Raw genomic sequence first — 27163 nt, 5'->3', positions numbered from 1 at the left:
TATTCTCTATTTCAGGTACCTCTTTGGGAACAGAAAACCTTAATAATGTATTTGGAGTCCTCTCTATAAATGTGCCCTGGGTGATGCCACAGCAGAGTTAATGAACACGGAGAGCTGTGTTTGTGCCATGGAAAGGCTGCAAAGCACCGGGCACAGCCATGCCTAAAGTAACAGGAAGCTCATTCTGACAGACTTTGTTCTAAGGAGCCATTTCATGTCAAATACCTGCACCATGACACCAAGAACAAACTCAGCTTTACACTGAAAGGCTTTGTCACTCCATTACCCAGGAATCATGATTGCAGGGATAATTGCTAGGAGAAAGGGAGCTCTGCCAGGGTGTAAATCAGCATCACAGCAGCTAAGCTGCACAGGTCAAACTAGGGTTAACCCTGCAAGCTCAGGGTTTAACCCCACAGGTTTGAGTCTGCAATAGGAAGAGTTTGTCCAAATTTTCCTGGGGGCACAAGTTATCCTGGTAATAAAAGGCCAGAATTCAGCATTTCACTCTAAAACAGAAGCTTAGTCGATTCAGGGAGGCAGAAGGTTGGATGTGGTGTCTTAAATACTTATCTATACATTTATTCTATTCTTTTACTCAAGGGAGTTTTCAGTTAACACCTTAAGGTTTCAGTCTTCAGATGAATGCTTTGCAGCAACTCCATGTGTGCAGATGAAGGCAAAGGAGCCTTCAGCAGGCATTATTTTATCAGAGATGTCCAGTGGTTGGAAGCTCACCCTATTCTGTGGACAGCAAGTGACAAACAGGAAGAAGGCCATAAAGTCATGGTCCAGCAAAACACAACTGTTTCAATTGGCAAAGGAGCAATCAATCCTTCCACATAGCAGCTGATTTAAAACAAGTGTTTCTCATCTCTGGGAGCTAACCCTATAGCAGGTCATGCAGCTCTGGAGGACCTTAAGGCTGCTCCTGCAATCGCCATACCCCAGACTGTGCCCAAACCAATATAGGCAAAACACTGCAAGGAAAGCAGGGATGCTCGGATCAGCTCATCTCACCTCCTGATAGAGCCCCTTCGTCCCATTGCTCTCACACAGACCCAGTTGCTGGGGTTTGACTCGAGGACGTGTTTGAAAGGCATCCAGACCTCCCACTGTAGAGCACTGCTGGAGGGAAACACATGTCAGTGGAATTTCTCCAGTAGTGCAAAAGGCACCACTGATCCCAGGAAATCCCTGAGAGCCTGAGGAACCCCCAGCCTCCAGGGAAGGCTCCTTCCTCCTTCCTGTTCCTTAAAATCTGCTACAGGACACTCTTAGAGCTCCAGAGGGAGAGCAGGACCTTAAATCCAAGCCAGCATGGATCCAAGCCAGCCATCCCCTAACTTAGCCAAAACAGAGTTAAGGATCACACAAACAGACAAAACTAGAGCCAGCTTAAGTAGTTTTAAGCCAGTTTAAGCCAGCAAGTTTATACCTTTATTACCTTATATAGACACCTATGCTCAAGCAAGGGAGATGCCTTCCTGCTCCCTTTTATGGTTTGTCCTCCTGAATTTTTATCAGATTTGGGTGCTGGAACCTATCTCACATCCTTATATACCCAGGTGTGAGATGTTGGTCCTCTTTGGGAAATGAGCCCTCCAAGGAGACAACTCAAATGGCCAAGAAGGTTCCCCAAGAAGGAAGGGATGTTGAATGACCAGCTCAAGCAAGAGCATCTCCATTCAACACCTCCCAACATCTTCTGACAGCAGGTCTCCTCCTCTGCTTGTAACAAACCTCCCTCCTGGGACCACCCATGTTTTATGGTGCCTCCCACAACCCTGTTCACCATTCCCTCTGCTCAGCCTTGAAGACATTTGAGAGTGCATTGTGTCCTTGTGCAGCATTACTGTAGTGTGACCCCCAGCTGGAATTTCACCTGGACTTCCCAGTGTTCAGACTACAACTCCTTCTGTTCACAGAGGGGTCAGGATCTGGTCCTGGAGCATTTGTGTGCTGACTGAATACTAGTAGCTAACACAGGGGGTGGGGTCCCCACTAACCCTGTTCTCTCTTCATTTCTATAGCTTGGGATAAGGCACAGCAATCACAGCTACAGATACTTAGCAAGTCACTGAGATGTTCCTAGAAACCAGCTGCAAAGCGACGTTCATAGCAGAGATGATGAGCCAGCTCCAAGTGCGCTGGCTGCCAAGGCACTGGCTGTAATAAAGGAGCAATCTCAACAGACTTTGAACTTTTCCAGTGGTGAAAGAACAGGGAACATTAAGAAATAAAGTGAAATAAACCGAAGAGCATCAGCTGACAACAGCAGGGCCACCCAACCCACAGCAAAATCCCAAGGCACCAGGTCCAGCAGCCCCTGGGCTGGGGATGCTGGGTGTGACTGGGGGTACTTACGGCATAGGACATGGGCTGATGGACATGGGCTGAAACCCACAATGGCATTTAGTGTGAGCAGAATAATTCGGGCTGAGTCCATCCCTCGCTGGAACATCTTGGAGAGGCTCCTCCGTGCAACAAGCTCCTTGTCCTCCCCACGCCAGAGAATGGGGACCAAAACCCCACCAAAATAAATGCATGTGTCAGTACACTGAGGGGGTCAGGGACAAGCCCTGGGTAGGAGGACACCCATCTCTTCAAGGGCAACCCTGCTGCTTGTGCAGGGACATTTAGTGACACACCAGACCACTTCACCTGGGTCCTTCCCGCATGTCCCTGAGCCCTTTGGGCTGTCCTCTGGGGTCCCTATACAGCGTGTAGGGTGCAGGGTCACCCCATGCAGGAAAGCTATGGAGAAACCTCTCCAGGGCAGAGCTGGCAGCATCATCTGCCCACTGCTTGCTGTGCCAGGCTGGATGGCTCCCAGCCCACTGGGAGGGAGATTCCCTCCTTGTCCTGGCACCATTAACCTTTCAGCTGCAAAATAAAAGGTTATAAAGCACAACCAAAGTTCATTACATCTCCTAATGCATCATTTGCATGGGAATGAGCTGGGAGCAATGAGGCAGCCTTCTCCTGCAAGGAAAGGATTTGGGAAGGAGAAAAGCCAGGCGTCAAGGCCTGGAAAGGGTGATGGGGCTCAACCCCACAGCGAGATTGGGCAGGCATGGAGGTGAGCAGAGCTGGACATGGTTATGGCAGGGCTGGAGGGAGCATTCCAGCAAAGCCCACATCAGCACAACCTCTGGGTTGGAGGCAGCAGGGCTGGTCCTCACCTTCCAAAGCACAGGCAAGCAGTTCTGCTGTGTCAGACGCGGGGAGTCATTGCCCCCATGGAAAGTAGACCCTTGAGTATTTTGTTTGACCACAAGGGCATGAGGTTTTGAGGAGGACACAACCCTGGGGCATAATTTCAGTTTTAGGCACCTTTTACTTTTGATGGAAAGTTGGGAGAAATCAGACATTTGAGCTGTGCAACCTTCACCAATTAAAAGCCCACCAAAGCCCCAGTGCCCCAGCCCCAAACCCACCGAAATACTCTGCAGTCTGTACTAGACATTTGGCCACAGAGACATCAGACAGCCAGAGGGACGGGGCAAGAGTAACCAATAGCTGCTGGATTGCCTCCTGTCCCAGGCACCATCTCCTATGCCTCCCTGAGGTCTGCTTTGTAAAACCCTCCATGGCCAACAAGACCAGCTGAGACCAGAGGAAGGACAGCAGGATCAGGCTCTCCTGGCCTGCAAAGCCCATCATGAGGTGACCAAGGTGTTCATCTCTGGGCCATCATCAGGTGCCCTATACCCAGCAGCGATGCTGCTTGCCAGCCCTGGTCCACCTCCCAGCTTGCTGAGCACCTCAGCCACTGGCAGAGTGGGGCTGTGAAAGCAGCAGCTTCAGCACTGAGCTCTGGTCACTGATTTTCTCACCAAACAAGAAGCAGAGCAGGGAAGCAGGGTGGCTCCAAGCACCCCAACAGTGAGAAGAGCAGGAGCCAGAGCTCCCAGAGAGTTACCTGTGCTCCTGAACAAAATGAAACACACACTAAGGCACTCACAGGATCAGCACCTCAGGTCCCCCCACCACCACCTTTGGAGCTACCTGGCACTTGTGGCAAAGAAGCAGCACAGCTGAAGCCGATGGCGAGTGGACCCTGTGGTCCTCAGGGAGGCAGACAGCCACACAGCAGCAGCACTTTATCTGGTGGATCCCCATCACCCTCCTTCAGGGAGGGTCTCTGCAGCACTGGTGTGAACCCATCCAGCTGGAAACAAAGTCCCACTCGGATGGACACTTCTGCATATATCAAGAAATGTCCCTTCCAGCCTAATCATTTCTAATCCCATCTGCAGCCTAATTATTAAGAACCTTTCAACCCAGTAGCTGTAAATGCTGCACCAGCCTGGCATCGCCAGCAGCAGTGCCAGGCTGCATGGCCAGGGAGCAAATCACACCCTGGAACACTGAGCTCTTTAAGAAACAGGAGTGCTTTTACTGGGGCATGAAAGGGGATAAAGAAAATAAAGACCAAGAAGTACCAAGGACTCATTTGTTATTATGCCACTGCCCAGTGAATGGAGCCATTGTTCCCTACCTGGGGTAACACCACCTTTCAGAAAACACCAGTGCTTTTCCCAACGTGTTCTTTAAAACACACCAAGCCCAACGCTGCCGGAGGAGGGGTGAACAGCTGGAAAACAGAATGGAATAAAGCAGCTGACATTATGCAGAGGGTTTCACACTTGATCTGTAAATGCTCTTTTATTTAATAAAAATAATCATCCATTGTAGCAAGTTCTGCTCGTGGTTTGGGGTTGGGTTTACATTAAAGCACAGGTTATTTGCTTTCCTCACCTCTTGAGGAGTCAATCCTTAAAATGCAAGTGAATGTAAACATTGCTCTCCAGGTCTCGAGATGCATCCGGGGACCCTCGGAGTTAATCACAAAGTCGTAAGAGAGAGCAAAATCAACAAAACACTTCCCAAAAGTAAAATTTTGGGGTTTAAAGCCTCTTCCTATGCACCACATGACATCAGAGAAGGCAAATTCCTCTTAGACACAAGACGTAGACAAACTTTGCTTCCTCCAAACAATTTCTATGACCATCAGCTCTCGATAAAGCTGTTTTCATAACATTAAAAGGTTTTACAGACTCATTTATTGTGATGAATCAAAAGCTTTTCCTTTCAATGCTCTCCAGACATTTCTCATGGCACAAGGATGTCAGATTTGTTCTGTCCATTTCTGTGTTATTATATCTTAGCAGAAAGAGCTGAAAGACATTTCAGGAAAGGAGTGTAAAAGCAGTCAGTATCGACTCTCCCTCCTGCTCCAATCTCACGATATTTACACGTTTTAAAAAGGAAGGAAAAAAGCTGAATTACACTAGAAAATACTGGAGAAACTGTCGGTGAAGTTTCCCATTCTGGAGATTTTGCCCTGTATAAGAGTGAACGAGGGATGCTTTCGTATTTCCTAGGGAAGATGAGACTGGCAGATCAGAAACAGAGCTCTTCTCCCTTAACTTGGAAAGAGGGAACCGCCCTGCACACAAACCCCCTCCTCTCCTGCAGGAAATCCCGCAGGAGTTAAACCATCACAAATCAATACAAATGAGATAACGTGATACACTGAGCCCTGCCCTTTGCTTTGAAATGTTATCTATTTACAGTGGGAGGCGGGGGGAAGCAAGTTAGCATCGAACACATCCCCGGTGTTGCAGTGTGGTATAATACCAACCAAGATTAACTCATGGGGAGCTTGGCTGCGTCCCAAGCTTCATGTTGCACGGGAAACTGCCTGTCACTCCATCACTGGGATGTCCCTGCCTGCACAGCAAAGCCACTGCTCCGGCAGGGTCTGCTTTAGTGAATAACGAGCAGACAGTTACAATCTCAGTTGCATTATATCACAGGCAACACAGAAATCAAACAGAATCAGGCACAGGATAAAGACATAACAACAAAAATAGCCAGGCTGGTGAGTGAGGTCTGTGATCCTAACATATATAGCCCAAAAAACCCAACAGGCAGGACACTGAAAATGTTGGTAATATTATCAAACTGATAGGTAGGGGGAATGGCTCTAGTTGGTCAGTGGTTTTGAATGAGGGGGCTTTGGGGAAAAGAAGGACTTTTCAGGCATCCAAGATCATTAAAGCATTCACGACTTCAAAGCTGCTTGCCTTACAAAAATTAAGACATTCAAATTCAGGATACAACACTGCATTTTACAAGGGGGGGGGGGGGGGTAAAATTAATTACATACAGAACTGGGGGAAAATAAAAGATACAATGAAATAGAAAGCCAACGCCTCTGGAGTGGCATACTCCCTCTTTGCTGTTCATCTCACGGAGCTGCACACTGCTTGTCTTTAAAGAGTCAAAGTGAGCAGTCACAAAAAGATCCACTGAGAGATCCTGGCAAAAGGAAACCCAAAACTAACAGAACAAACCAAGCAAGTCAAAGGCCGTCCTCCCCTGGAAAGCTGAATGCCGTGGCTCGGGCTTCCACTTGCCTGCTGCTCCTCACTGCTGCTGACCAGCATTTCCATAGGCTCATCTCAGGGTTTAAAGGCTTCCTGCTCACGAGCTGAAGGAAACAATCCCATGCAAGCACAGCCCAAGAGAGCCGTGCCTCGCTCTCCTGCAAAGCCTTGAGTTAGTCCTGCCCATAGCAAAGGGTCCTTCAAACAATCCTTTTCCTCTCTATCCTGCAGAGGATCCTTTTGAAGGCCCGTCTGAAGTCATGGTTGAAAATGGTATAGATGACGGGGTTCAAGGAGCTATTGCAGTAACCGAACCAGAAGAAGAACTTGAAGAGGGTGTCAGGCACGGAGCAGCTCTTGCAGACGGCCATCAGAGTGTAGGTGAAGAAGAAGGGGAACCAGCAGATGACAAAGACCCCGATGACCACCGCAAGCACAAAGGTGAAACGCTTCTCCCGGTTCTGCCTGCCCCTCCACCGGGACCCTTTGGTGTTCCTCTCCTCCTCCACTTTCCTGGGCAAACTGTCCCCAGGCTTAATCTGGCTCAGCTTAGTCTTGGTCTTTCCCTTTGGTGGTCTCTCCAACTTCTTACACTGGTTGTTCTCCTGGTGCTCAGAGGAAGAGGTCTCCTCCATGTCTATGCCGTTGACCTCTCCCTCCTGCCCACTGCCACCTCCTGCTGCCTTCTCCCCGTTATGCTGAGCTGTGACTGGCAGGTCCTCCTTGTCGGTCAGGCCGTTCTGCTTCTTCTCAGGGCGCTCTGCCCTCTTGTTTATTGGCACCCTGGTTCGCCTCTTGGCTATCTGGTAGATGCGCATGTAGACCAGGATCATGATGAGGCAGGGGGCAAAGAAGGAGCCAATGCAAGAGGAGATGATGTACCACTTCTCATCATTGATCTTGCAACCTGCCACCCCCTGGTCAGCCTGTTGCCCGCTCTTCTTCTCAATGGAGATGAGTGGTGGGAAAGAGATGACGGCCGAGATTACCCACACGATGAAGATGATGCACTTGATGCGGCGGGGGGTACGCTTGAGGTTGTACTCGATGGCCTGTGTGATGGACCAGTAACGGTCGAGGCTGATGGCACACAAATGCACGATGGAGGAGGTGCAGAACAGCACATCCAGGGCCAGGTAGATCTCACACCAGACTTTGCCAAAGTACCAGTACCCCATCACCTCATTTGCCAGCGAGAAGGGGATGACCAGCGTGGCCACCAGGATGTCAGCTGAAGCTAAGGACACCAGGAAGAGGTTCTGGGGGGCCTTGAGCGCCCGGCTGGTGAAGACAGCGATGATGACCAGGACGTTGCCGAAGACGGTGAAGAGCATGAGCAAGCCCGCCAGGCTGATGAGGGTGATGGTGGTGTGCAGGAGGTACGGTGTGCCCCATCCCGGCCCGGCCCCGCTGTCATTGAAGGTCCCGTTGGTGCCGAGGGTCGGGTAGCCCTCCTCCTCCTCCAGCTGCCGCTGGTACTCCATGGAGGAGAAGAAGTGGCCCCTCTCGGTGAACGGGCGCTCCAGGTTAAACATCAACCCCGGCTGCGCGGACACCCGCCCTTCGCCCCCTGCCCCACCCGCACCGCGCCCGGCTCCGCGGGGCTCCGCGCTCCTACCGCGCCGCTGGCCGGGGCGGAGCTGCGCGGCGGCCGCCGGGAGGGTGCGAGCTCCAGCGGCTCATGCTGGGGCGCTGCCCGCCGGGAGCCGCTCAGCGGGGCGCGGAGCGGGGCTGGGGCTGCAGCCGGTGGCGGCTGCTCTGCTTCGCTCGCCGCCGAGCAGCTTTATAGCCCCGGATCAGGCCGGGGCTGCCGCGTCAGCCCCACGTGGGGAGCTGCCCCCGGTGAGCGCACACACACACACACACAGACACGCACAGGCACACACACGCACCGCCCGCCCATCCTGCGCTCCCCCCGCCGCCCCCCGCGCACTCACCTCGCTCGGGGCTCATTCACGGACACACGCACCCGCTGCCCGCTCGGCCCCTCCTGCGTTGTGCACTCCCGTTCACCCCCAGCACCTCCGCCTCAACACACGTCCCAGACCCCTCGCACCGCTGCCCCACAGCTCGCACCGGGAGCAGAGAGCAGCGGAGCCCGGTGGGTGCGCAGGGGGAGCGGGCAGGGTGTGATTTCGGGGGGTTCAACCATCGTGCAGCGCTGCGCAGCCCGCGGGGCTCTGGGCATCCCCGGCCCGCGCTGTGATGCTGAGAGCTGCCCGCCCCGTCCCGCGTGTGCCCGGCGGCACCGACGGGCTCTGCTGCAGGTGCCGGCTGCGCGGCCGTGCCCTCTGGAACTCCCGGGGGCAGCGCTCGCCTGACGGCCCCGGGGGGTGCAGGGCAGGGCCCCGCTCCCGTCCGCGCCGGTGGCAGCGGGGCACGGGCGGAGGCACCCCCGGGGGCGGGCGCTGCCCGCTCCGCGCTGCCGCCGTGTCGGGCGGCGGCCCCGGGCAGCACGGGGGGGCAGTGGCACCTGCTGGCCGCGGCGCATCACTGCACCCGCCGCTCGTCTTCGCACAGCGCCGGACCGGGGGAGCCCTCCCCGAGGGAGCGATGGGGCAGCGGAGCCCGGGTTAGGGCAGAGCCCTGCTGTCAACCCGACTCAACCCCGCAGCACCCACACGGGCTCCCATCCCATAGCCCATAGCTCCCATCCCGCACTCTTGCCCCTGGGCCCTTCTCGTTGCCTCCCCCGTGCCCCCCGCTGGCTCTCCCCAGCCCCACGGGCGGGAGGAAGGGATGCAGGCAGCCGGCCCAGGCAGCAGCTGCCCCACGGGATGCGCCGGCCTTAGGGAGCATCCCCAGCAGCACAGCAGCTGGCATCACCCACCTGCACGGCTGCAAGAGCAACACGGGACCTTTACAATGCCAAAAGAGCAGTAGTGACGTTCCTGGGAGCCCGCCCGGCCCCCAAGGCTGTCAGCTCTCAGCATGTAGACATTACTCACCCACGCAGCACACGGACTCTGGCCCTGATCCTCTTGCTTATGGTTTCTTCTCCCTCATTTTCAGACTGCTCTGATGATGCTCACTTGGTGCTCCAGATTCAGGCAGCTCTCAATTAATCTCTGTGCTGAACACTTGGGCCAATGAACGTATGTCCTCTGCGAGATGGAGGAAGCCCTGTCATCTTTGTCCCTGTGCCACACACTGTTATAAGCCAGGCCCAGGAGTGACAGTGCCTGGGAGAGAGGGAGCTGGAGTGGGAGAGACAGGGTCTGGAAGCCAGGCAGCACAGCCTCTGGGGCTGGCACAGGGCCGAGTGAGGAAAAATGAAGGGGAATCCCACTGTTGGAGCAAGGGAGTGCAGGACCCACTGCACCAGTTTGGCTGTGAAAAGGGCATCTGCAGGGGGTCACTTAAAACCTGTAAATGAAACCCAAGGTGACAACGTGCATACACAAAAGATCTCAGAGGGTAAATGTGATATATAACCATAGAGTCCACTGCAAGGGGAGGCACAAATGGTGAAGGGATTCACCTAAGTCCATGGCAAGGCCAGGTGGGAGGTTGAGGAGACGATGGACTTTGTGAGCATCTCCTGTGTTCTGCTTGTTGCAGGGACCTGTGTGCTCTGCAGGAGGATGCACAGCTCTGCCCAGCACTGGGTCTTCCTCAGTACGGGATCTGCAGGGGCTTGAGATCACCCCTGGCAGAAGCCCCCTTGGTCACTGCCTTGATGGAATGACCCAGAGAGAGGGAGGGTGCAGATCCGTGTCTGATAGAGATCACCCCTTCTCTGACCAGTTTGACCTCAGCACCATACTACGGCCACTAGGGACCACCTAAGATGCTTTGCTCCAGACCTGAGCTGCTGCCCTTCTGGAAACCCCTTGCATGCCCACATGTTCTCTGCAGAACTGAACTTCATTCCCCAACATAGGCAGAGGATGGATTTAAACAGGAAAACATGACCAGATTTTCTGTCTCCTTTTGTGGCTGGACACCCTCCACCTGCCTGAAGCTAAATCCAGACAACAGCATCCATCCCGAGCCACCGCATTACAACAGCAGAGCTTTGGTCAGGGCTATTTGCTGGGACAAAGAGCATAAGGGGCCAAAAACTTTGTTCCAGAAACACCAGTAGAAAGCTGGGGTGGCTTTATGTTCATCTTGGAGAGGCTGAAAACCTGCCTCATCAAAGACACCTGCCTCACATTGTTGTACATTGTTGTGTGCATGACATCTCTGGTTTTATTGACACCAGAAGCACTCAGAGCTGCCTGCAATATCACTCACTTATGCCAAGTCTCCCTTTATTGCCTCTGCAGGTTACCTCATGTATCTGCCCAATTCTTGAGATCAAAAGTGGTCAGAAACTGACAGGGCTGGCAAAGACCCTTAAGATCTCTCATGACAACCCTGTCCTGCAGGACAGCAGCCTTTATGGGTTTATACAATGATGGTAATTAGAATATTCATAAAGCCTCAACTCCCAGAGTTCTGGGATTAGGCAAGGAACTTGGATTTGTAGCCCCTGGAAGAGCATAGAGAAAAGCTTTGGAGGGTCTGAAATAACAGCTAGTGAATAAATTCATAAATCAATCCTGCAGCATTTGCATCCAGATGCTCAGCTTTCAATCATGTGCTGCTGACAGCTCTGATACCAGCTACTCCGCCGTCTGAACTCAGTCAACAAGTGCCTGATGAGAGCCCATAAACCAGCCTGCTCTCCAGCAGCACAGTGCTCAGCTGCGCTGCAGGAGCCTGCCCTTTCCCTGGGAAGCAGCCTGCTTCCTCGGCAGAGCAGCACAGGGCAAGGGGGAACAGCCTGGGCACACGGTGCTGAGCGAGGCTGGAGGGTATCGATCCTCTGACAGATCCCCCTCCGCCAGCTGCTGTCCCAGGCGGGCAGCAGTGCCCTTTCCGTGAGTCGGTGTTTAGCGTGTGTACACGGAGCGCGTCCCTCGCAAACAACCTGACCTTTACGGCTGGGTTTGGGTCATTCGTTAGGCACGCCGCTTCCATGTGAATGCATCTCTTCCACCCATCAGCTCCGGCATCGCTTCCAGTGGTGCGGCGGAAGCCAGGACCACCCCTCTCCTGCTGCCTCTCGGGGAGGAGCCGGGAAGCATCCGTGAGGGCTCAGCGATGCTCGCAGCACGGAGCAGATCACCTATGGGGAGATAATCTCTGGAAAGAATCGCTATGGTAATAAGGCTGCAAAATGTGTGTTTTGAACAAGCAGCCTCAGGAATTAATTAATTTCCAGAAGAGCAGTGAGATTCTGGCAAGGAAAGAAGCAACAAGAGATGCTGAAGGACAGAGACTTGCTTTTCGGACAGTCTGGTTGAGGCTTACAGAAGCTGGACAAACCTAAAGCTGTCTCAGTCCTGGCAGCAGAGACTCGGGCAACCACTAGAACAAGGTGCAGACATTACCTCTCAGTAGAAGCTGCTTGCTGACTTGACACAAGCAATCAAAGTGGGGTGCTTTGGTGTGGAGCCATATAGGTGCTCTGTGACCAGAGGTGAACTGCAGTCAGTTTGCTTTGTACTAGGAGGTCTGTGGTTTGCACTGATCTCAATATTTGCACATCCATGGCAGGAAGCCCTCCTTGTGCCTGATCTTGCTGACAGGTGCATTTGCATAAATCAAAGCAGGGTGTCTTTCAGGAACATTCCCTTTAGTCACTGGGCTCCTCTGGGGGCAACACACTGAAATCCCATGGCTGGTCGCCCCTGCTGGACTACTGATGGAGTAACTCTTCATGGCAGCACTGGGTTGGCCAGTTTTCCTCCAGGCCTACAGCAAGCAGGGGCATCCAAGTCACATACATGCTTTTTCCCATTACTGAGTTAACCCCAGGAGGAAAAACTCTGTAGGACCCACCAGGGGAAGAGGAACAAGACCTTCTGCAGGCAAACCTGGCACTGCTGGATGCAGTGATGCCACTGCAAAGTAATAAAAACTAAACCAGCAAGCACAGCATCGCATTCCCAGGCAGGTGTTTCAAAATCCATTTTTTCCATGCATTTTAAAAAACAATCCTCAGAAACGTGGCTGCTCTGCCCACCCCTCCGGCTGCTTTGGGACCTCCCCAGGCACTTCTCCTCCGGCACACACATTCAAACCCGCAGCCTGCCCTTTCCCCATCCACCACTGCACATGCGAGGCTGAGGTTTGCTCTTTTCCCAGCTCTCACAGCAAAGGCTTCTGCAGAGCCGTGTTTTCCAACAGAGTTTGTCTGGGCTCAGCTGCTGGATGTACTTTCCCAAGTTATGTGAATAAACCAGCAGGAAGCGGATAGCTGCGGCAGCAGCCTGTGCTAGCACCTAATCCCCTCGCGTGCGGGGATGCTGCCGTGGTATCAGATGTTCAGAGGGGAAGGAAAGGAGGCACATTGAATATTACCTATGGCAGCAGTTCTTCACTACCCCCAGCTGCAGAGAGCTGGCTCAGACCAGCACAAGATGGATCCTATGTGATCATCTGCTCCTCCGGTGGTTTCCTTTGCAGGCAGCCTGAAAGCTCTGCTTGCTTGCCCTCATTAGCTGCTGCTCATGTTGCCTGCCCTGTTCAGCAGGATTTTAACTGCCAGGTTTGATTGCACAGCCCTAAACCAACAGCCAAGAGAAATGTTTCTGTGCTACAGATCATAGCATGGCAGCCGGGGTGAGGTGGAGGCTCAGGGGCTGTGCTGTTGTGAGCCTCTAGTTTGGTTATTCATTATTCACCTTCTTTTGCTTCTGCCTGGTGGCCCCTGCAACATGAAAGGTTCATTTGAGCTCTGCAGGAGTGATGCACAACAAGAAACCTCTCCGGCTGCCTGCGTGTTGCTGGCCTTGAGTCTCTCAGGCACTTCATGCCTAAGGGAGAGAGCACTGTGCATTTTCTGTCTGTAGCTAACACGAGTACATGCACACATGTGCTCCTCTGTGCCAAGTGCAGGAGAGTGTGGTTTTGTGCAGTCCTATTTACTTTATCCAGTTCCCTATGTGAGAATCCTTCCTCCTTACTGCATCCTGCAACATGGCCAGAAGCACCTCTGAGGCCATCCCTCAGTGCTGGGGAGCAGCTCCATCTCCCTTCCCCAGGCTTCCCAGGCTGCCAGCTCATGAGGTGGATCCCACTGAAATTAGCCAATAACAAAGGTAATTAAAAATACCCAAACAGTCTATGGATCATCCCTAATACATTACAAGGAGCTTCCATACTGCTCACCATCAGCTCCTTGCTCAGGGGACTGACTCACTGCCTCACTTTACCAGACTACAATGGGCTTTTCTGTACATATGGGATCACACAGCCAAAACACAGCCCATCAAGTGATAACAGAGCACTGCTGCGCTCTTGGAGCCTGCATCATCAGCCTCTCCAGGCAGCGCCAAGCCAGTGGCTGTCCAAGCCTGCAGTGCAAGCAGAGGCAGTGCACAGATGGCCAGAAGGGTTTTTATAACCAGCTTTTTGGTTCTGGCCAGCAGGCAGGGAGGAGAAAGGTTGGGCTCCACTCACTTTCCTTATAACCCTCCCTAAATGAAACCCATCAGGTTTCTGCAGCTCAACAGGTTACCTTTCATCAGTGCAGCCAGCCCACTTTTAAGGCAAAATTGAGGCTGCCTCACTTTCAAACATTTAATTTCCCAACTGGGAGAGATTAACATTCAATTACTCAGCTGAGGAGCAGCTTCTTCGTTCAAGTTCCACTCCCTAAGGTCCAAGCGTGTCTCTCCCCTTTCCCTCCCTGTCCTTCACCGTCTCCGAGACTGACAATGACACTACCTCTGGCCAGGGGCTGCAATCAGTAGTATCCATTCAATCCCTCTTGCAAAGGCAGAGGTTCCCCAGGTGAGCTGTAACTCTCTGGTTCACTGCACAGCCACAGCAAGCTCCTTTGGCATGGCCAGAGCAAAGCAACCAGCTCTGAAAAGAGAGAGTACAACAAGAGCAGCCAAGCAGGGATTAGAGGCTGCAGTTCCCACTGGCACGGTGTGGTCCTCACAGTAGGTCCAGATCATCACGGGAAAGGGGGAGCAGATCATATACCCCCTTCAGAAACCAGACCGCAGCAATCTGCTAGGGGGGGAGACAGCTTTCCCGCATCGGGCAGGTTTGCTCTTTGCATTTAACCCAGCTTGCCATGTCTGCATGAATCCAGGGTGGCAGCACTAGAGTTAAAAAGATCAAAGAGCCGGGGCTGCAGCAGCAGTTCTTGAAGGCTGAACTCTACAAAAGGTCCAGAGGATAATTGCCTGAATTGCCAGGTTCCCAGAAAGCAGAGTGCATCAGCATGGTTTCACAGGCAGGGAGGCCACCGGGGAACACAGCAAGACTAGCTGAGTTTTCCCTTATTACTTATTTCACCATCTAGTGGCAAAAGCAAATAACACTGAGAAGCCATCCAGGAGCTGCATCTGGCTCTGGAAGGAGACCTCTCTTTGCACCAGCTTCCCCTAGGTACCCCCACATCTGGGGACACAGGGGAGGGCACAGGGCAGCATCCACAGCCCTGCAAGTCCCCTGGTCCTAAATGATGGCTTTGTATAGACTCCTCTGCATGGAATGACTCCCATCCCAGGACCATCTGCCCATGCCCTGCTGTAACCCACAGGCTCCTGTAGCTTCTCCTCCCCAGGTGCCATTGGCCACCTCCTGAGCCAGCCTCTCCCCAGAACTGCCTGGCTGGCTCTGGGGAAGCCCCAGCTCGCAGGGGGACAACAAACAAGGGCATCTGCAGAAGAGCAGCACTGGATAGTGCAAACCCAGGTGTCCTGGTGGCCAAATCCAGCTTAGCTAAAGGCACGGGCTGAGCTAAGCCCCCAGGAAACGGTGCTGGGGTGAGCAGAGTCCTATCCTTTCCCCACATCAGCTGAACTGTTAGCAGCACAGTGTTGGAGAAGGAGAAAGGGTGTTGGAAAGGAACACAAATACAGAATCACAGAGTGGTTTGGGTTGGAAAGGACGATCGTCTAGATCGAACCCCTCCGTCTTCAAGAAAAAGCCTTCATGGTGGACTCAGCCAGGTGTTACGAGCACATGGATGCCAGGAAGAGCTTGTCTTCAACTCTCTATAGGAGCATTCCCCCGTCCTCCTCCTTTGCCATCAGGCCATGCAGAAGGAGAGATCGCCCCCATGCCTAGGCCCCCTTCCCACAGTCCACTCACTTGCACACAGCAGAAATGCTTCCACATGGGTCTGCTCTATGGCAGGGAAGGACCCTGCGGGGGAGCTGCCAGAAAGGAGAGTCACAGGGCCAGGATCTGCCCTGTGTTTGACCTCTGTGGTGGATGGCCCAACACCTCCCTGCCCTGTGTGCTGACAGCCAGGAGCTGAGAGCAGACAGGAACGTTCCTCATCCGGCAGGCACAGGAGGGAGGGTTCCTCTCCCCAGAGCCAGGGTTTCCATCCTCGCAGTGGTTTGCAGGTCCCACATGCCACACTGCCGCAGAGGGAGATCTATCATCACTACCGTGCTCGTTCCTCATTGCCTACAATACAACTATCCCTATGCAGATTGCAAGGTACAGCTTTTGATTTATTTGCTTATTCATCAGCTGCTTTTCATCAATACAAAACACTGCTCTCCCCAGGAAGCATTTCTCCTATCTGGGAATACTATACCAAGGGGTGGTTATGTGTAATCAGGACAAAGCACTTAGAGAAGGCAGGCTGATAACACTAGACGCTGAGAGAAGAGCTATAATACGTCTCCACTTGTGCTTTTTCAACTCAGATATTCCTTTTCCCTTGAAATGTCCTAGGTAGCAAGGGGAATTCCTGCCAGATAAAATTCAAGAGCAAAATAACCCGTGCCTTTCCCTGAAGTGTAACAGAAAACTAAGCACATACCAACAAGCACTAACCTCTCCTGCTACAAATAAAGCTCTATTCCTTTTTTCACCCCAAGAAGTCATTTTCAGACAGAGGAATGGCAGCAAATTCTTTTGCCACAGCTTTGCCTTTGCAATCCAATGAAGGATACAGCAGGGCAGTGCTCTCATCAGCACAGGATGCCATCCCCATCCTCACAGGGCTTGATGTCTTTCAACACCCTCTGCCTCCCTAAGAGCAACCGATGAGAGCTGCAGCTCGGGGCAGAGAAGGGAGAAATCTCTACTACTGCGTGTGCTTTTCAGCCTGTCAGCACTAGTTAAATGCAAGGGCAGAAAGGCTGAAAGGGAAAGCAAACTTGATGAGAAACACTGGAGCATCCCTGCAGCCAGGGAACGTTGAACCTGCCCTGAACTCTTCTTTCCACTTGTTGAGGCCAAGCCATTTACTGGGTCACAACCACAGAGAAGTGGAAATTGCCGTACAGCATCCAAGCATTACCAGGGCTGTAGTCCCAGCGCAATCAGACACATCGACAGGAAAACAGCACAGCCGCAATCGTGAGGCTTAACAGCACCTTTTCAGTTCAGCTGGGCTAAAAATACCCCCTGGATCACCAGAAAGGCAGCTCACTGCAGACTGCAACTGGCTTTAACTGACAGACCCTCAAAACTGCTTTGTTGAGGAGACCTTCCTTGCTGCCCTACAGGCAGCACGCATGGGGATCAGCTACACAGGAGCCAGGCTCGGGTACTACCAAGGAGGGTTCCCAGTGTGTCCGAGCACTGGGATACCTCACCAGGCCAGCAAAATCCTCTGGAGCTGAAGTCAGTGAAGATCACCTCTGATTCCTCACTACAATCCAAGCTCAGTTTTCCTTAAGCAGAGCAAGAATGGTAAACGGGAATAGTGGCAACTTTAACACGTATCTTCAGAAAATGTAATTTGTTTTTAATGATTCCGGGGAATTAAATGTCTGCATGAAAAGAGAATGACATTTTCTCATTACTATTTCACCAACAATTTAATTGTGAGAGCATGTGGGTTTTCCTAAAGCAAAAGCAATGAATATTACTAAGCATTACACATATCTCAGAACTCTTTACGGGCCGCTAAGCACTCTCTATCACTTCAAAAACTAAGACATTTGTCCTTATTCCTAAATGGTTTGGAGCAAAGATCGGCCACAGAATTGCCATTTAATCAAAATTCGTTTCTATCTGCGCCTTGATATGTATGCCAAGCCAAATCTGTTATCTGGTAAGTACTAAGACATCAAAACCCTTCACAGGGACTCTGAGACACCATGTAAAAGCCTGTCTGGGCTCTACAAACCAAGTGTCCAAAGAGCCAACAGAGAAGCTGCAGAGCAATGCACAGCTGTGCCATTCGCAGCAGATCCATCTTTTATATTTCCCTCTCCCAACCATCTGTTCCCAAATCCTTTTTTAATCCTGATGCCTCCTTTCTGTAAAAGAACTACAGAAAAGGGGCTCATAGCTGATATGACACAAGCTCAAAAGAACAGGATGCACCAACAGGTATTTGGAAGAAGAGATTGATCCTATACCATGTGTTTGCTCTCCCTGCCCTTCTCCACTTCAGCTCGGCACAGCATGGGAAGCACCAGGGTGGGATAAATCGCTGTTTGTAAGGAGAGGGAAACCTGAAGTAGGAGAGATGGCAGGTGAGAACACAAGTGAAGAGGATGAGACCAGATGTGACACTACAAGAGCACACATTGAAAAACCAGGCACTGCAGGAAAAGCCTCTCCTTTCCATGCAGGATTCTACTACTTCCAAAGTACAGTTCTGTTTTGATGTGACATCAAACCCCACCACATTTCAAACACTTCTTCACAAGAAGGGATGGCTTGGCTCCAGGAGCATCCATCTGGTGGAGCCACAGACGCAGGAACCTTGGCATGCTCTCTGCCCTGCCTGCCTGGGCAGGGGCTCCGCAGGGGACCCACTTACCGCTTGGCTCAACTTGCTTTTAAGGAGTTCCCTCCAGTGCCTCTCACCCCTTCCAGGCAAAGCTCCAACTCCAAAGCTGCTGGAAATGCCTCTTGATCCCCCACACCAGAACTGTGCTGTCTGGTGCAGCTTCTTGGGAGGCTGGAAACACCCAGCAGGCCTGAAAAGAAGTACTTGGAAAGAATTAAAAGATCTGAAATCAGAGCTGCCTCACTGACCACCAGCTCCCTACCTAGCTGAATTTCTTGCCTTCTGCTATTCTGGCAAGGACAGATGATTCCAACTTCTCAGTTATAACTTCCCACACTTAACATACTTGGCAAGGACCAAAAAAGGCTGATGGGCATCCAAAAAGCTTAGGTCACACGGAGAGAATTTCACTGCACTGTCCTTACCATGCCTTTTTTCAAACAATGTTTTAAGGCTTTAATGGAAAAATGTATTCCCATTAAAACGGTCACTTCAGGCTGCATAACTACATAACACAGGGCAGAAAGCAAACCAGCTACCACTAGGTCAAGCAAAGCAATGACCAAACTGCAGCAAATTAAGGATTCATTATGAATCTTAACAAAGATACTTTACTAATAGAAAGGAAAAAGAGGGTGTTGTGGAAAGAGCTTTTAAAGGGAACACTTGTGTGCAATTTTGCAGATAGCATCTTACACAGAGGCAATGGGGTAGATTGATCTCTAAAGACTCCTAAAAGGTTTTGCAGTGGAAAAAAATAGTTGCAAGGCATAAAGTCAGATCATTAAACTGTGCAGCCCAGGCTGCCAGCTGCTCACCCAAATACTCCAGATGGCTCCTCCTCTAAAGCATCATCATTTGATCTTGGTAATCAAATTATCTCCCACTCTTATAATCCTAAGTGAGGCAAGGCTTGGACAAAGAGCTGATGGTTTTTATTTGGCCGAGATGGACTGTGAAAACGAAGCAAATTCACTTTCAAGGCACTCAGCCTCTTCCAGTTGCATGAAAGCTGACCACCTCCAGCCCTTTAACACCTTTTCTCTACCATCACCACCACATACATTCAAAGCACCAGCTATATTCTATAAACTTGCTTAGCATCCAGATACTGTATTTGCCCACTGAACACTTCAACATACAGTAGGTATCTAAATCACAACTTCCCAGTAGTGAAAAGTAGGACTTGTCACCAGAGAGCAGTGCTGGGAGAGGGGACTCGGTATCCTGAAGCACTTACACTGGATTAATTACACAAATGTGTAATTGTCTCACCAGAGTCATGCAAGATGCTGTCTGCACATTTTTGAGGCTTTTAATACAGCCTTTAGGACATAGGGTGCCAGAAACAAGATCTTTTCTCTGCTTTTCACTCAATAAGAGCCAACACGTGTGGTTCTTCTGAAGCCAAGCTATGGACAATCACTTCATAGAATCAGAGTCACAGAATGGTTTGGGTTGGAAGAGACCTTAAAGCTCATCCAGTTCCAACCCCCTGCCATGGGCACGGACACCTTCCACTAGACTGGGTTGATCCAAGCCCCGTCCAACCTGGCCTTGAGCACTGCCAGGGATGGGGCAGGCACAGTTTCTCTGGGCAAAGAAGTGGTCATGACCAGCAAGCTCCTCCCAGTACCAGTGGCTGCCCAGCACAGTCTGGCAACACCAGTTACCAGCAAGATGCTATCGAGTTGGGGGGAAACGGCTTTTTTTTACTGTTTTCCTTTTTTAAACTATGGGAATTTCTTGCATAGCTTTCTGCAAAGGCTTCAAGGAGGAAAATAAAACCCAACTTTTGTGCTGCCAGCCTCCAACTTCTCTTCCAAAGAAACAGTGACACTAGAGATTTCATAGAATCATAGGTTAGGATTGGAAAGCACCTTAAGATCATCAAGTCCCAACATCCCTGCAATGGGCAGGGACACCTCACACTAAACCCAAGGCTTCATCCAACCTGGCCTTGAACACCACCAGGGATGGAGCATTCACAACCTCCCTGGGCAGACAATTCCAGTGCCTCACCAACCTAACACGAAAGAATTTCTTCCTTATATCAATCTAAACTTCCCCTGTTTAAGTTTCAACCCATTACCCCTTGTCCTATCACTACAGTCCCTAATGAAGAGTCCCTTCCCAGCATCCTTATAGGCCCCCTTCAGATACTGGAAGGCTGCTATGAGGTCTCCAGGTATTGTCAGAAAAGGTTGAGCTTTGACAGTTTAAAAAGGCGATCTGATGTATTCAAACACCCCATCTTCCAAAGCTACACACTCTTACCAGCGTGAACAGAGTATTTTAAATCCTGGGATTATTTAAACCAGCATGCTATGGAAAATTTAATATTAACTTTGTTGTTCATACCTAGTTGCAAGAGATGATGAGAGTCAAAGGAGACCATTACTGCAGCGGGTGGCTTGGGTCTGAAGTCTAAACCCCAATCTGATCACTGCCTAGTGGGATTATTCCCCAGTGGAGTTTGGCACTAAATTTTATTGCTCACTCAACTTTAATTTTCACAACGGAGCTGTACTTTCATCTCACAAACTGGAAGCACACCAAGAACAAAATAGCCTCCTAAAGGCCACGAATTAGGGAAAAGAATCAGAGCTGGTGCTAGAAAATGACAGAGAAAGGCAGCAAGAATTGTTGAAGAATGGAAGAGATTTTGTTTGAAGAGAAGCTAAAAAACTAGAACTCCATGGCTTGGAAAAACACCCAAAACACTGCCATTTATGAAAACAAATAACCAAAAAGCCAGAACACAAAACCCAAAACAAACAAACCTTCAACAGTAGTAAAAAACAGATGAACAGGAAAAAGACTGTTCATAAATTTCTTGGAATGTAAGAACTAGGGGTCACCAAATGAAATAAGGTGGTGTAGTTCAAAACAAACAAAGGGAAGCACTTTTTCACCCAGCACATAATTATATTGTAGAATTATCAGGCACAGGATGTTGCAGAGGCCAAAAACACAAACAGATTTAGAATTAAAAGAAGAAGCAAGCACTTTCTTCTGTGAATTTGCCTAATCTATCAAGGGCTCCCAAAGGCAGTGATGCAGATGCCGTTTCCTTTTTGCAAGCCCTTCAAACTCTGGTTGGTGAGGTCTGGGAGCCATACGCCAGAGGAACTGTTCCATTCTGTACCCCTCTGCCACCCAGCCCTGTGAGATAAGGGAGGGATGGTGCATGGCCCAACATCACAGCACAGGACAGCCACTCTTGTGATGAGGCCAGGCAATTCAGATTGCTGGATCACTTACAGGAACAGGGAGCAACTCAACTCATAACAGGCCTTCAGGCAGTTTGATCAGACCTGGTTTCAATCAGCTGAGATCTGATATAAGGACAGAGGTGCTCAGCTCATTGCACTGGCGACTGCTGCACATTACAAGAACCTTTTCCAGTTCCTTAAAGCGATCAGCTGCAGCAAGTACACTGGTGCCCTCCTTATCATCATTGTATCTGAAGTGCTGAGGCCTTCCTATTCTGACTTCAAATGATACTATAACTTCTTTGGTTGTAGAACATCTTTGAGCACGGTTTTCTTGAAACAGTGTCTATCATAATGAGCTTTATGGAGTTAAAAGACAATGGTTCAGAGCTGTGTTATGTCAGCTTGGCAATACTAACTTTTATTAAACCAGAGGTTTAGATACTGGAGTCTGTCTTTCAAGCACCAGAATTCTGTATCTATTTTAATTTTACTGTAGTTGAAATGCATTTTGCACTGAAACACAAGATTTATTTCCCCTTTCAGAGAAAAAGGCTTGGGCTTTTTTTGGTTTTGTTTGGTTTACTATATGTCCCACTATATTATAACAAAATGAAAGTAAAGGATTTTACCAATACTTGCTTTGTAAAAGGTGTCTGATCGACATGACTCTGCGTAAAGCAGTTACCATCATGCAACTTTTGTAATTGCCTTACATGAAAATCTGTATTTTACTTGAAGTCTCCTGAAGACTGATGAGTATACAATGAGAAAGTAGCTCTTGATAATTTGGGGCACTGCAAAAATACAACTTACACCCAAGTTAACATCAGACTAGAAATACTAGAAAACTTCCAAAAGACTCAGTGGCAGCTTATTTACAAATATACTATTTATAATGAATGCATCAATACAGAATGACTCTTATAAAAAAGCAAGGCAATCTTTTATATAGACATAACAATCAACATTACAATAATTCAGATTAAAAGTACATTTTTGTAGACTGTTTACACTCTTGTTTAGCTTTTAACCACAAAATTAGTGTGGTCTGGTATTTTTCCACAGCCAAAGTCCTGTGCAGTCCTGGTTAAGACCTAAACATCAGAATAATAAACATAATTTTCTGATCTTTGCTAACATAAAAACAAAAACCTTTTGTAGATATTTTGTAATTGTCCTTATTGTGCCTTGAAGTTTGCATTGTGCAAATTACTGCCAACTGCACATTTCTAATTAGAAGCTGTTCTGGCTTGCTGATTTGATACAACCAGGGTGTGATACTACTTTTAGACCAAATTCTTAATTGCATCCAGATATAAAGACTGGTTTGTACTGCTCGAGACATTTAATTTGGGGTTAAAAAAAGAAGAAAAAAGGAAAAAAATAGCCTCTCAAATTTTTCTTTTTGTTAAATAAAAGATGTTTTTCAGACTCCCAGGATTAAAGATGATACTTGAATTCCAGGTGACACAATGGGTTTAAGCACTAAACAGCTAGACAGAGTACTAATTTACTAACTCATGTACATGAGCAAACACGACCTTCAAGAAGCCTGAACATGCACTGTCTCACACAACAATAGCAAGAGATGGAAAAAACAGCAGAGAAAATCTAAATCTGAGAGAGGTAATGAAACAAACATTCGACAACCCAAGAATCTTTCTAAAACGGGTGTATGAATTTAGAAGTTTCCAATAGCATCTGGCAAATGGAGAAGTACCAATTACACAACTGTAACCCAACCTCACAGGCAGCATTTCCACTGCATTTATATTAGACAACTTTGGTGATGAACTTGAATTACCAACTGACTTTCTATTTAGTAAATTTAAATGCAATATGTGACCAACAGGAGTCACAATGCTAATTATTCTTCTTTTTATTTAACAAATCCCTGATCTGCTTTACACTTTACCACACTCTCATAATACTATATACCCTATAGTACAGTAATTTAGCTTGTTAAATCAAGGCAGAATAGTGTCTTTACAGAGCATGTGTATATGTACATATTCTTATGTACATAGGCACAGGCACATACAAAATTGATATTTTACCTACAGACAAGCAATCTAGATCTTGATTTTCACCCAAAGATTGTCAAAATTGCAATAACCCTCCAAATTATTACCCCTAGTATAGCAAGTGGGATACATATTTAATAAAAGTATCCGGGAATCACCTGTTTCTTTGTCCATCTTGTTTTCAAAGTTGCTTTCAAATAAAGAAAGAAATAATTTCTCCACCTTGTCTGTGCTTTTATACATATAGATACACAAATACATGTATATATGTATGTATACATACGTACACTTGTGAGGATGAAGTTCTTTCCATTCATACTGATTAGGCCAAACAAAATTCTTACAGATGTATAAGCTAGCAAGGTGTCCCCAGCTGAAATGTCATCAGGCATTAAATACAACTTAGAAACTGTACCAGTTAACAATCCAGCATCCTGGGAAATGCTCAGTCTGTTGTGTCAGGATGTAAGATTCTTCTGAATGATCAAAGCAGCTGGGTTTATACAGGTCTGTGTTTAGATTTGGATATAAATCCATGTATGTACTTATATGGATTTATATGCATCTATCCTGAATCCCTGCTACACATTTATACTTAAACCTTTGGATAATTTTAAAGAACTTCTCAAATTCTTCTGAGTTGATTTCTCCTGTACCAGAACTTCTTGCACGCTGCTTTTATTCAAATCTCTCTTGAGATGCTGAAAAAAATAAGCATTCACCTCAGAATGTATGAAATTAAACTCCTAAAACAGGGCTCAGGGTTATCTGGCATTGCAACAACCATACTAGTACAAAGGTGTTTGAAAACCTATCCTGTTTTTAATATAGCAATGAATTAAAACACAGATTTATTCCTATGAGTCTAATGAAAAGAACAGTTTGTTTTTAAGTGAGTGTGACGAGCACTATTTTGGTAACCAACTTCTCCACAAGAATTTATGTGAGAGAGGGTCAGCTCCAATCATACAGTCATTTACCATGTACCTTAACAAGGTGAATAATCCACATATTTACAAACTAAACAAATTCAATCCTGTCAACTCATAAAAAAATGGGACTGAGGAGCAGACAGGGAATGAGACCAAGACGTCTGAAAACACAAGGGGTCGCCACTTTTGTTTTAAGGAAGCGTATCAATCAAACCAGTTTCCCCTAGGGACCTGAGGGCACACATACGGATTTAGCAGTATATTCAGAAGTTAGATTACAGTCTAGATACTAAGCATTTCAGCATCTTCATAATTTTAACACCTTAATGCTGAGAAAGATTAACTCCAGGCCGAACTGTAAGGAACTAGCCTTTTATAAAGTCTAAACTGAAAAGCTACAGTAGATGTAAAAAAATAGGGGAGGTGGGGAAAAGAGAGGGTGTGAGAGAGAACAGAACATTACTTAGTAAAATCCAGTGACATCTACAATAGTTTTACAGCATGTTTAAGCCCTCTAAGGTTTTATATCTCCACCTGCCTTCCATTTAAACTTACTCCTTGTTAATGAAAAGATGTACGACAAAACAGAATGCAAACAGATTAAGGCAATACGTCTAAGTAAGCATGCCTGAAAGCCGGAAACAATATTCCCTAAGTACATGAAACAGATTTCCCATGGCATTTCTTGATTTGACTTTGTTCAAAAGATACAGTCCTCTAAATCACACTACCCCAGAAGCAATTCCAATGAGCATAAACCGGACAGTTCTTGAGTAACCGTGGAATGTAACCACCTCGAGTTCCTACCCTCCTGAAATAGGACAACTGGCCCTACAAGTGCAACAATAGTGTGAATCATCCTGAAGCATCTTCTGCCTTTTGAACAACCAAAGAAGTCACGATAAAACTGAATGTCTACTACTTACAGCATTTCGCTTGAGCTACCAACATCTAAGCACAAATGAAAAAGGTGCCTCTTTTTTAACAGATCGGTTTAATACTGAAACAGATAGGATGAAGTTAAAAAAAGAATAATCAAGATACTGAACTGAATATTTTGAAGCAAGTGCCCCAGCTGTGGGGAAAAGTGCATTTAGTTCAGCAGCAAAACAGCACAGTGTGAAGATATTGTGCTTGGACACAGAAGTTCCATAATGGAAGGAGGTACAAGGCAAGTCAAGATATAAAACCATAGTACATTGTTAACCAACCTTAAAACTTACATATATTGCAGTGTTTAAAAGTAAGACACATTCATTTATTTATTGTACAAGGACTATAAGGAATCCTTAAAATTGCCTGTTGTAGTTTATGACTCAACATTGTAATAAAAATGTACATATATATTATTTCCTTGCCACTTAACTGTACTGTTAGACCTCATGGACTTGTTACTTCACAAAATGAAAACCGCTCTTCACTGAGTATACTCCACGTTTTTACCAATCTGAAAAGGTTTACTTGCGCTAGAAAAGACCAACCGCAAAAGGCTCAGTTCAGATATGTTATGCCTGCAACTGATAACTCAGGGAAGCAAGACTTAAAAGGAATTCAAGCTTTTTTCTTTTTTCTTTTGTTTTGACTGCATCCTTTTCACCTGCCAGTTGTTCTGATGAGCACAGGGGTTTAGCATACAAACCGGTTCATAAAAATTCATCAGCAGAGGCATGTAAATTCTTGATATGATTGATTAAAACAGAGCAAATCAGAATAAAACAAAATCCAGTGATTTACTCTGACTGTAAACAATATAAAAACACCATTTGCTTCAAATCTCAAAATAAGTTAAAAGAAAATCCCAACCTCAGGGCACAATAACCCTTGCAGGTTTTGACACAAAAAAAAAGATGGAGAAAAACAGAAGAGTTCATTATATAAAGGTTATACATTTCTCTTAACTGAAAGTAAATCTAAGCAAAACTATTTTTGTCCCTTAAATTTAAACTCGGAGTTCATTGGCAATTGCTTTAAATGAACTGGCATTTCCAGATTATTCAGACAACTTTCATCAAATTCAGCAAAGAAAACTTAGACAAGCATTTGTACAGGATAAAAAAAAAAAAAATCTAAATGGCTATGATTCCTCTATTAGCAGAAACACATAATGCAGTCTTAAATTTGCCTTTTTATATTATTTATATATTTATATATATATATAATATAATATAAACCATATATATTATATTATATATACATATACAGACAATTACAACATTAATGCAGTTTGTATTTGTACAGTGTATTGGACAATCCGATTAGCGTCAGACCATGGCACGATATGGTCCCTGCATTTTTAGGAACTGAATGATGAAGGAGGGTCCTCCTGCAACAATCTGAGGTGGAAGGTGGCTGAGCGGGCAGTTCTCAATACTCATTATTGACAGTTTGCTGCAAAGAGCCAGCTCAAAGGGAAGGCTGTGCAGATTGGGGTTGTCATTCAAATACAGTTCTTCCAGATTCTCCAGTGTACCTGGTTAAAATAAAATAATACAAAGTAGGTTTTGATTCATGCAGTTTATAACCTCTAAACAGAAGCCCTAAGTCCTCTTGAAGATTTTTTACTATATAGAATCTTAAGTCAGTAATTAACGCAAACTGTTTTCAAGCACAGCAAGTTTTTTGTTCACTGGTACCTAAGCCAGAACCAATTTGCTTTAGTTTCCCTGTAAAAATTCCCATTACTACATCTCCTTTAGTTAACAACTGAATTAAGACTACATAGAACTAGAGAACTGAGAGGGACGTCACCTTAACTGTTCAGCCAAGTGCTTTGCAATTGTAGGCGACATTGAATAGCTATTTAGTTAGAAGGGCCTAGAAAATCTTTATCCCATGAAGTATCTATTATCTCTTTTCAAATAGCTGTCATACC

General features: G+C 47.7%; 2 protein-coding genes across 6 annotated transcripts in view; both read right to left on the bottom strand.

Moving 5' to 3' along the window:
- Window positions 1-4652: 4652 nt before the first annotated feature.
- On the bottom strand, window positions 4653-8154 carry ADRA2A (adrenoceptor alpha 2A). Its single transcript, XM_062607839.1, has one exon. The coding sequence runs from the start codon at window positions 7931-7933 to the stop codon at window positions 6599-6601; it is 1335 nt and encodes a 444-aa protein (XP_062463823.1). The 5' UTR covers window positions 7934-8154; the 3' UTR covers window positions 4653-6598.
- A 14052-nt stretch (window positions 8155-22206) lies between these two features.
- The window catches only part of SHOC2 (SHOC2 leucine rich repeat scaffold protein), a 70620-nt gene continuing 65663 nt past the window's right edge, over window positions 22207-27163 (bottom strand). For all 5 annotated transcript variants that reach the window (XM_062607841.1, XM_062607844.1, XM_062607840.1 and 2 more), the window contains one exon: window positions 22207-26761. In XM_062607841.1, the coding sequence (XP_062463825.1) occupies window positions 26553-26761 (209 nt within the window). In that variant the 3' untranslated portion in view covers window positions 22207-26552. The remainder of the gene's footprint in view (window positions 26762-27163) is intronic.

This window comes from Pezoporus occidentalis, unplaced genomic scaffold (assembly GCF_034315485.1).
Source record: "Pezoporus occidentalis ecotype Australia unplaced genomic scaffold, CSIRO_AGI_Poc_V1 ctg127, whole genome shotgun sequence".
In the NCBI taxonomy this organism is placed as follows: domain Eukaryota; kingdom Metazoa; phylum Chordata; class Aves; order Psittaciformes; family Psittacidae; genus Pezoporus; species Pezoporus occidentalis.
The sequence above is the reverse complement of the archived record's forward strand: the minus strand, read 5'-3'. Positions and strand labels throughout refer to the sequence as shown.